Here is an 11,628-nt window from a genome sequence, read left to right as displayed (position 1 = left end):
AGAGGTTTGGGTTAGAAATGGGTTGGAGTTGGTTCGTTGCTATCCAGGATGGAAACACACCACCATAAAGTAAAGGAACCAATCTAGAGAAGAAAAATATTGTAAATAACCCAGAAGGATTGATACATGCTGATTTGAACTATAATAAGAAAACTACAGCTTTAAGAATTGATTGAGGTAAATTATTAGTGATGGAAAGCAAATAAGATCTTTATAACTTGCTCTTCTAGATGCAAAAAATTAGCAATGATAAAATTTTCAGGGAAGTAGGGGGCAATTTCATTGAAAAAAGCATTATACGTTTTTAGAATACATCTATTACTTTATCACAAATATTTCTACATGACTATATGATTCAAGTACTGTGAGATGATTGATATTTACAAGTGAACAACATGGATTAACTAAAGGACTAAAATACAGGAACAATTCAATTTCATGCGAGAGCTATCAGTACCCACTTTCATCATTTTCACAGAGAACTGAAGATCCAGAGAAATCATCTTCGCCAACACATTGACAACTGAAAGCTCAACGTTTTATAACTGTGCAAGCACGTAGTTATATCCAATAACTTTTACTATTACAGAATGCGCTTTTTCTTTCAACCTTTGTTGTAGTAAATAACAGGGCCTACTGCAACCAATTTACCAATTCTCTGACTATTTGGACCCTCCAATCTCGATCTGTTACCTTTCAGAAGATCGCTTAAGTTAATGGTAGGCTCCACAGCTATTACTTTGGTTCCAGTTCCAGCTATAGCGAGACTATCTGGCTGAGTATAGGCATAACCATTTGGACCTACTATAGCTGTCCCTCCATCACCTGCAGTAGCTATACCTCCTGGGCCAGCTATAGCTACACCACCCTTTCTGACTTTGAGCTTATGAATGAAGATCCCACTCCCGGTATTATCTTTGCTGAACAACTTTTTGTTGCCATCATGGGAAACTTGAATATCTTCTGGTCTGCTACCGAATCCTAGACCTTTGTCGTCCTCAATTTCATCTTCATATGGGATTTGTTCTCGATTAGGTGGTGAATCTATCAAATGTGCTTTGTTTCCTATATAAACAGTCCTTGAGGTTGTTGACGTTTCTTTTTTGTTAGTTTTTGTGCCAACTCTGACCATTTGCTGTCCCAAATCAACTTTGTTCTCCTTTATAGTGTAATGTGGAGATTTTGAATTGGGAACAGAGGATGATAACCTCTCAACCCTTGTTTCCTTATCTCTTAAATCATTTTTAGGGAATCTGATATTGAATCCTCGTCCACTATTCTCATCTTCGTTTTGGAAATTTGGGTTTTCAAACTCCAAAGTGATGTGTTCATCGTCAGTTAGGTTTTTGAGTAATACGTTGAGATTCTCGGCATTTTCAGGATCGTATTTAAAACTGTCCCCCTGATTACTTGTGAAAGAATTACTAGCAGAGGGTAACTGAGCATTGTTTTCTGTAGTGTTCTCTGAAGCTTTATTCGTGTTTTGCTCAGAATCAGTGTTAAATTTTTGTTCAGAATCAGAGTTCGATTTTTGCTTAGAATCATCTTTACCCTTACATGTAGCACTTGTAGCGCCAGCTTGTGGTCCATATTCTACCATTGTTGTGAGGGCTGTGTAGAAGTGCATGATCGGATCCTTGATCATAATTGGAAAATAGTCATACAATGGCGATTGAATCTGAATTTGTCTCGTCATTTGAGCTGCCTCTAAGTTGGGAACTACGTATGGACCATAAATTAATGCAGGTGCTTGACTATTTTCTGCCTTATTGTCTGCTTTATATGAAGTTGTTGGATAATAGGGAAAAGGGCTTGGTTGGAGATTAGAAAAATATGGATTGACATAGTTCGGGTTTGTTTGGGAGCTATAAATTATATTTTTTATGTTATTGAGAGTCTGGCTTTCAAGATTCTCCATTTGGTCACTAGGTTTTATGGGATTCTTACGGTTCGCATCAGGGTTATTAGAGAAAGGGTTGAACATAGGAGGGGCTGTGTTTGGCAAACCGTACCCTGGTATATTTTGCATGGCCAAATTCTGTTGATTCAACATATGCTGATGGTATTGTTGGAATGCTGGATTATTCCTATTGTTCATATAGGTTTGAACGCTTGGAACTACCATAACCTGCTGATGAGTAACCTTTCTTTTAACGTATTGACCAGGAATCTCGTCTTCCTCAGTGATTTGCGCGTTGGGGTTCGTCTCAACAACTGTTATTCCTCCTGTTGAGTCTGGAGAGGAAGAAGTTTTCAGTCCAGTTGGAAGATCCTTCTGATTAATTAAATATTGAGTGATTGGGTTTTCGAAAGGTGATTTTGGTAAGCTGAATTCTTGTTCCGACCTTTGTTGCGGTTGATGATTTGATGTTGAATTCTCCTTCGATCTAGAATAACTGAAGGGGAAGTGAAAATAGGTTGGCTTCTTCTTTTTGACGAGCCCTTGCTTTCGGTTCAGTTCTTCTATTTTTTCCAAGATTTGTCTGGTATTCTCCTCTATTTTCCTTTGGGAAGTCTCATCTCTCATGGACATATTGAAGCTGGATACATGGAGAACATCCTGTTGTTGGGTCCTGCAAAAATCACGTGGTATACAAAACCAGCATTGTTGAGTGAATTATGGCAGTGAAAATAAATCGATTTTCCATTACAAAATCAACATTACCTCATGCTTCTTGCATATTATTAACAATGATAATTAGTATCGACAAACTTACCTAACCCATTAAAATATGTCCTCTATCTACACTACTTTACACCAACACATCAACCAACTAATATTTATTTACATTGATTGTACAGTACAGATTAAACCGATGATTCCTAGTAAAAATTACTTAGTCATATGTGATAGGGATATATTATTGAATGCCTGAAATTACAACAATTTGGTAGAATCATTTCCCGAAATTTTCTGTTAGTATCATCTACCACCATTCAGTGTTTATCAAATATTGCGAAACTTTTTACTTACTCTACATTTGAGTTCGAGCCATCTAACTGGAAATTCTGTGGTCGGCAGTCGGAATAGCTGATGAAAGCCACCTGAAAAAGAAAATATGAGAAGTTAGGAATGCAATAACGTGAAGTCGAGAGTTTTTGTGCGATAGTTCCAAATTCATTACCCAGAGAATGTTTTTTTCAATATTTCCAAAAATATATGAGTTGAAAACTGGTACTTTGCTTTAAAAAGACAGTTGGCTAATAGTTTCTTTAAAACAAATTTTTTATCTTCTATTGATGTGATCTCCACGAAACTTTTCATATTTCACTAATGAGAGTCGACATCACTACAAAAACATCAATCACTCCTAATGTGCAAGTCATTGACCTCAAAACACATAAAAAAGTGAAATTCCAATTCATAAGTTCAAGCATTGAATCCCTTTACCTAGTAAAAAAAGGTGGATAAAAACCCATAAAAGTAGAATCTCTTCAGAAATAAAAGGTTTATCCATTTCTGGTACAAAAAGTTAGGGATGTTAGGATTGCCATTTGAAAAAACCTCAACAACCCTCCACCCCCTGTGAAGGGTGCATGACAAAGTCCCCAATTGTACATAAAACTTTCCGAAATTTGAAATGAAAAACGAGTTATTCGAGAGTTTTTTTATAAATTAATAATAACCGACGATCTAATAATATCGATCGAATAAGTATTTCAAGTTTATACATTTTCAACCCACAGAATCAAACGATTGTAACAAGAAGCTAAAGCGGGGTTGATATCTCAGTGTCCGAGGCTTATGAGGAGTGAATTATTCAATGAAAAAAATGTTTTTCCATCAACAACATCAAAAACAATCAAAATTTTTCATAGTTCAAGTTTCATGCATTTTTTGCCATTTTTTTAAACGATAAAGAATGAAACTATAAAACCTATCGTGTTGAAACATGCAGGAATCAAAATTTTTTTTGTCCATCGTCTGCCTTCCAGCCTTTTTCAAAGACTCACGGTAGTACCAGTCGACGAACATTGGTACAAAAAACTTTTACCATCCCATTTGTTCCGATTCATTATGGTGGTAGAAAACTGAGCAAAAACAAAATCATATTTCACAAATTAGTATCTACTGGTACTGGTACTACTGGTAGACTCTCGAAACTGGTTGTAATTACTTTGTTTTGTATCAATAAATACTTTATACTTATTTTATACAAATTTAACCTCATGAGTATAGCTCAAGGAGGCGTTCAACAATCACGTGTTGTTTATAAGCAGTTTTTAAAATTTTAAATGTATAGTCTCCAATATGGACTTAAAGTTTTTTTCTGCTTTTGATTGCACCTATATTGTATACATCCTACTCGTGAGGTACGAAAGTCATTTCCTTCTCTTTATTTTCTTCATACTAATATTTTATTTTGATCGTGGACTGAGAAATTGAATATAACCAATAGCTTTTGTTTGAGAACCTAACGACATAACTGAATAAAAAAAATAAATGAAAAATAGTATTTTAGGGGCTCATAGACTATTGTTCATAACTTGTTGACTTGTATGGTTTTTCAAAATGAATGTTTCTAACTCTTGAGTTATCACTTGACATTGAAACCACAGATAATGTTATGTCATTAATATTTTATACCCATAATTTTATAGGGTATAATTCCCCGACCTCGGAAGGCTCTGAAAACCGGCTTTTCATCGAAAAATAATCGAATGTTCTTGTAATAAACCAATCATCAATTAATAACACACCGAAATCATCTATTCTGATCGAATCGGTGCCGAAGACACGTCTGGCAGTTGAAATTTAAAACTCTCCTAACGGTACAAGGAATCTACATTTTCATTAGATGCTGAATAACAGTTATCATTTTCGTTACATAACGTCAGGATTCGTGGTTTGTTTAAGCACTCTTTATATCTAAACATTCATCAGTTTTTCTCTATCATTGTGTTCATTGTTTGGGAAGGACAAATATCGAGGAATTCATAAATTAACATGACAATGCCCAGGACATCGGATTGATTTATTTGAAATTCCTCCTACCTTCTATTATATTTTTCTTCACTAAACAGGAATGCGTACTTCCATTCCGATATTTGAAGAGCCGCAATCATCATGTTAAGTAGAAATGTAAAAGACTAGCAATAGACTACTCCTAATCAATAAGATTAAATTTCTTAAATTTTGTGTCGATATTTAGGTATGGACTCAGTTTTGAGCAAAAAGCACCAAAGTGAAGGAAATTTTCAAAATTTGAGGAGGTAGCAATACAGGGTTATAACTATTTAGAGGGGGACAACAAGGCTATCGAAAACCGCTAGAAATACAGGGTAGCTTAAATTACATAAAAGTTGCGTTATTTAAGGATGAGTGGGTTGGTGTAAACAGTTCCAAAATATCTCTGATGGTTCCTGAGATAACTCGAAAAAACTGGAAATCAAGATTATCATTTTTTCTTCATAACTCATTTATTTTTGGAGATAACTACACGAAATTCGGTATGTAGTCATAATCCTATATAGCGATTATACTGGTGTACTACTTTATTGTAATTTAAGCCACCCTTCATTTTAAACGGTTTTCGATATTCCTATAGTCAGCCTCTAAATAGTTCTAACCCTGTATATTGGATTTGGCTATCAAATACCTGTAAGCAGCAATTTCGAAAAAAAACATTATGCTCACTGGGCTATACCTTACATTATAAGTTGCTGATATTAGTATTTGAAATTGAACTTTATTTGTACCTACAATATGAGAGAACCAAGTAAAAGGAAGAATAATTTACAATCAACCGACAAACCAATACGAAAGAGGTCACGTTTATTTTGTTATAAGAGTAGGTATTCAAAAAACTGTCTCTAAAACTGAAACAATAACACATGTTGTAATATTTAAAAAAAGGAATAGATACATAATTTGTGAATCTTGAACACTATTCTTGAGTGAATATTTTGGAATTCAGAATTACTTGACTATTCTGCTGATAATTTCATTCCACCACGACTGTGCTCGTGAATTACACTGTTTTCCAATTTTGAAATTTTGGAGAGTAATATTCAAAAATTCCCAAATATTTTCAATTACCTACTAGGAACTTTTTCGAAGAACGTGTGAAATATTCTCGTGAAAAAGCTCTCCTAAAGCAAAATAGCTCTCTTGATATTTTTCAACGTGAAATTATTTCATTTACTAACCGAAGAAATTATCAATATGCTTGCCGAAACATAATGAAAAGTAATACAAAATTATATCGAGTAGGATTTGTTTTTTTTGCAAAAAATTATCGCTAATTTTTCTTAAATAAGATCAATCTTGATGTTGATTCAGTATTTGTTGACCCAGAATACAGAATGCTCAGGGAAGTATTGATTTTCGTTCATAAAATCATTTTCTTTCTTTGATTTCGAGTAAAATTGTATTTTCAAATGTTTGCTAATGTAATCATTACTATGTGATGTTCTCATGGACAAAAGTACAACCTATTTCAAATCAGATATGATATGATCTAAAGTACCAAAACAATTGAAGTCTCTCAAATTTTTTGTCCCTATATTTTGAACACCGAGAAGTCTCTGTAGGAAGTGTAATTTTGATCAGTATGATGATTTTTGTTTTTGATCCCATTTTTATTATTAGCCTTCAAAGTCCAGTCATTTTTGATTTCTTTGATATCCATTCTCTTTTGAACAGGATGTGTTCGTTCAGAATTTCCATATTCGATTTAAAATTCATTATTATGTGATAGGAACAAATTGAAGAGTTGCTTCAATAATAATCGTGGGACATCCAATTTTCATTTCTAATTTTTTTCATTGAAGCGTGTGGTCATGTTAATTTATTCTTTTTATATTGTCTATTATTCTTGAGACAAATAATACTGATGAAGATATATTTTTTTAAAATGCAAAAATAAATAAAATTTCATTTTAATCGACATTAATGATATGAACTTTTTAAGTGTAAATAACCGCAAATGACTTCTTCAATTTGAATCGAGATTTTGGAGAAGCTGGCTGAACGAAAAAGATAAAATCGTCAATTCACAAACAAGTTACTGACATTTACGACATATTCGAGTTAACTGAATAGCACACCGATGAAGATCGATAAACTTTAATTGACTTGATTCGTTCACCTTGAAATTTGAAGATGTCAATTTGAGATCGCTCATCAGTTTGAGAAGGATCTGGAGAGTAATTCAAGTCTAGAAAATATCAATTTTAGATACTAATGCTTCATTTATGGATAATCTTCAACAATATGGAAAAAGGTAAACTTAAATTCGATTGATTTTTTCTGTACCCTTAGATTGTTTGGAAAAAAATGTAGTTGGACAGTGCGTAAAATCCTCGAAATTTTTTTCGTATCACTTTTCCACTGACAATGCACAGGAAATCACCAGTTCACTATCTCATTTTCTACGTACCCAAAAAATCGTCAACCACATTCCGTTCATTTTAAAATTCCAACAGGATAAGACCAGGAGACCACTGAGCAGTTATTTGTTGTTGGACTGTCTGTTAAATATCTACTTCGGCCTTTTTAAAACTGACGGAAGGCAGTATCGAGGTACGTCACCTGTTGGTTGACCTGTTGTAAGAGACGATGGTATCTACTCTTTCTTCCATTTCTTCATATGGGAGGTAAGAGTAACGTTAGTTGGTGTCCTATCACATACTTCCCCAAAGAAAAGGAGCGATGTAGAAGGAGGTAGCAAATAAATTTGGCGCATTTTTGTATTATTGTTTTCACTTTTTAGCTTTGGATTCAGACGCGAACATGTCACTTAGGAAAAAGAGGAGAGAAGAAGGTAAATATGAAAATTCCGAAAAATATAAAATGTACAGGGTTTCGGTAAATGCCCTTTTAGACGTTTTCTTGTGACGGAGCACGGAGCTTAAGATTATTAGAAAAATTGGTCTAAAATACTCACAGCTTTGCCACATTGCCGATTGTTCAGAAAACTGATGACATCAACTTCTTTTTTCAAATAGGACATCCTGTATACTGAAAAATTTTCAAATGTACTTCTAATTCATCGTTGATCTAATATACATTTTTCCATGTCGATCTTGGATAATTTTTCAGATTTTTCAATTATTCACAGTATAAGCAATAGTGGGGAAGAGTGGGAAGTCTTCGACATTTTCTCCATACGCTATGGAAATACCTTTTTTATGGAATTTCTATTTTCTCGTGGAATTCGCCTTCTTTTAAAAAATAATAGCAGATACTGTAAACATTATACTTTGTACTGATAATGATCAACGGCAGTGGTGCGTGAAAGGGGATATAAAATATAGAAAAACTAAAACACTCATTTAATGAGTACATTTCAGAGTCGTTCAAATTGAAGTTTGGTGAAAAATATCATTTTCCCTTCATTTGTGGGATTTTAATGTGAATTCACCTGAAATTAGAATGAGTATAAAAAAGTTCATAAGTCTTTGTGAAAATAATGTGTGAACCATTCAATTATTAATTTACGGTGCGGTTCAAAAGTATGAATTGATGAAGAAAAAACGTAATTCAACATGGAATGCTGAAAAAAAGAAAATTTTAATCTTAATTTTCAAAATTCAAACCGCACAGAAAGCTAATTGAAACAAATATTTTCAGTAAGGTGTTGGTCCACTTCTGGCCTGAATGATTCCCTGACACAAACAGCCTGCGCCAAACAAACAAACAAACAAAGGTTGATGCTTGGCGTATTGGGGTTGAAAATCCAACATTACCAAAGTATTGTCGAACTTTATGTGAATAAGGAGAAAAGTTTCTCTTGAAACGAATTTTAGGCGTAGCTTTTTCCTCTTTGGAAATAGAGATAGAGTTCTCATAGTTATAAACAACAAGAATTCTCCGATTTTGAAAAAGGCTAAGTTCAGATGAGTCTGAATCTCAATACTTTTGGGAAGCTTCCATTCGCCTATCAGTAAACCGCTGGGGAGCACAATAATCTCATCAGAAAATAAGGTAGAAGTACTTTTATCGGAGACTTCAACGTTTGGTTAAGCAACGAACACTAGGCTGTTGTAGTGTTGTAGCTCTACAGAATTATTTTACACAAATCCAGTGAGTGTAAGTCAAAAAAGCTTCCACTAAAAACGTAGAATGAAAAAGATTTTCCCTTTGAAACTCATCAGTCGTCAATACATCTTATGGCATTACAAATGATGGATGTTTTCAACAATAAAATACCTATCTACCTTCTTATTTTTTCCAACCAATAAAAAACTCCCATCGAAAGAAGAAAATAAAACAAGGTGTCATTTCATAGATTCAAAAATTTACTGTTTGATTTGACCGATTTTTAACGAGGAATATTGAAAACTGATGAAAATTCCCGAGAAGATTTCAAATGGACACTGAATGAAATAAATTTAAATATTTAAACGATTAACAAACATTATGTGAAAGAAGCACTGTCGAATAAAATGAAATTATATGTATCTAATCTAAACTGTTTTGTAAATCTCATTATCTGTCAAAATAAGAAAAAGAACAGCATTTTAATTTCCTTATCTTGTTTTCATTGTTTTCATTTTACAAAGGTTTTTTTTCTTCTGCCTGTTTTACATTAATTTAATGCGTGTATCATTGTTTGGACTACAACACTCCATAATTAACATTCCAATTATACAAATTATCAGGATCTGTTCATAAATAGGCATCTGAATTTTATTCCCGATAATCAAGAAATTAGCAATAGCTGTAAAGTAGTATCTGATACAAAAATTATGCAAAATTTAGACCCGGTACTTTCACGTACGAATAACTAAATTTATTCGATAGATAAGTCTTATTCTTAGGATAAGTAAAAATGCCGTCTTTTCAGTTTCAGATAGTGTTACTCATCGAATAAATCTGTCATTGAAACCTAATTAAAGAGTTTATTTGTCATAGATAGAATGTCGGTACGTCATTATTGGTTGAATTTTTCAGATTCTTGATATATGGTTATTTTTTATGTGATTTTCACGAAATATTTGCTTTCTAGTTGGTATTATGACAATTTCTTCAATGCGGTGTCTTATTTTACATTAATCAGAGAAAAGTAGTATACCGTGTTTTCATAGAATTGTAATTCGTCAAATAATTTCATCTGAAAGCACCGAAATAAGGTATCCTTCAGAAAGGAAATTATTCGACAGATACTTATTGACAGTGAATAAAATTTATTCGAAGGTGAAAGTACCGGGCCTTAGTGAGTTTCGTATCACTAGAAATCAAAAAATCTCAAAATATTCTTTATTTCCGGAACTATCTCTGAATAGATGGTGTACAAATTTCCAATAAACGATTAATACGTTATTTCACACCTAGTTTTCAAAATGATCGGATCCGAATTTTCGGAAAATATTTTTTTGGGTGTTAGCAGCGTTCAGCGAGATCACTATCTGAATGGCTGAACGCTTTGATTATGAGTATACCGCAACTGTTTTTCCTAGTGTCGAGTTATAACATCTATTTTCTATTTGGTTTTTAGTTAGTTGCATGAAGTGGTTGTTCATCGAAATGAACCGTAGTTTTGTGTGTTTTTTGTTTCGCTTCTGCAAAAGAAATCAATAGGCATGTTGTTTGGGTGCAGATTATTAGATACCTATCTATATAAACCACAAAAAAAACTGAATAGAACATTGAGTAATTATCCTAATACAAGAATATCTGGTACTTACGATCAACAACCACATGATAATACTTAAAATGCTACCCACCATCATGCTAAGTGGGTGTTTAGCTAAATTATAATATATCCACAGATTTCCCTGGAGCATCCTACCAAAGGAGGGTCATTGACATAATGATGGCAATGTCAAGGTTTCGCAAGGTTACCGCAATTCCAATCCTAGTTTGACCAGTCATTCTATAACGAGAAAGAAATATCCAAGTTGTTGAGAGTCATCAAAGAGTTTTCATATTTTGCAGGAAAATATTGAAATGTTTTGCCAAGAATAGAATTTTTCGATTTTTGATATTTCATCGCATTAGAATATCAATATCTATGAAAACAAATTTAAGAAGTGAAGTGAAAACAATACTTCATTCGTACCAATCCACTTATATGGATCACATTGAGATTACGTAAAGTATGCTCAGATAAGACCATTATCAAATGTATAAATTAATAAATTAAATGTAACTAGAGAATCAACTTTCTGACTATTTTCACTGACACAAACTTCAACCCTTTATACAATAAGAAGAGACTAGTTAAATTCATAAAGTTCTCGTCAAACGAATGAGAAATATTGGACTCTCCCCATCTAGGCTTTTCCTGGAATGTGTGAAGTTGCATCGATTAAATTTGACACAAAATTCATTTTCATTCGACTATAAGTATCTCTCATAGCTCTGTCGACGAATTATGAAGATTGAAAAGTGAGAAAACATACAAAAATATATGAAAATTTATGCAGATTTCTATATTAAATCCTTTCATTATTGCTAGTACCTATGAAATCATGTTCCTCATATGACAGTTCAATTCCCTCTCGAATAAGTATTACAGGTCAGAGTCGAGGTGAAACAATTAAGAACCAATAAAAAATCATCGCGTGAACTTGACCACAAAAGTCGAGTTACATCCTTGTCAATACATGGACGATGTTACTTGCCTCTAGCTAAATAATTATTCAAGCTGATACGATAGGACAAAAAGGAGTTGAACAGAA

General features: G+C 33.3%; 1 protein-coding gene across 2 annotated transcripts; it reads right to left on the bottom strand.

Annotated features, from left to right (window-relative positions):
• Window positions 1-392: 392 nt before the first annotated feature.
• On the bottom strand, window positions 393-9,534 carry LOC123312397 (protein PF14_0175-like). 2 transcript variants are annotated; one of them, XM_044896793.1, is made up of 3 exons: window positions 9,163-9,534; window positions 2,975-3,045; window positions 393-2,573 (listed from the first exon to the last, which is right to left on the bottom strand). In XM_044896793.1, the coding sequence occupies exon 3, from the start codon at window positions 2,531-2,533 to the stop codon at window positions 605-607; it is 1,929 nt and encodes a 642-aa protein (XP_044752728.1). In that variant the 5' UTR covers window positions 2,534-2,573; window positions 2,975-3,045; window positions 9,163-9,534; the 3' UTR covers window positions 393-604. The 2 variants fall into 2 exon arrangements, with proteins under 2 accessions (XP_044752728.1, XP_044752727.1); XM_044896792.1 differs by lacking the exon at window positions 9,163-9,534 and adding an exon at window positions 7,383-7,733.
• Window positions 9,535-11,628: the final 2,094 nt, after the last annotated feature.

This window comes from Coccinella septempunctata, chromosome 4, assembly GCF_907165205.1.
Source record: "Coccinella septempunctata chromosome 4, icCocSept1.1, whole genome shotgun sequence".
NCBI lineage: Eukaryota > Metazoa > Arthropoda > Insecta > Coleoptera > Coccinellidae > Coccinella > Coccinella septempunctata.
This window is presented reverse-complemented; position numbering and strand designations above follow the sequence as displayed.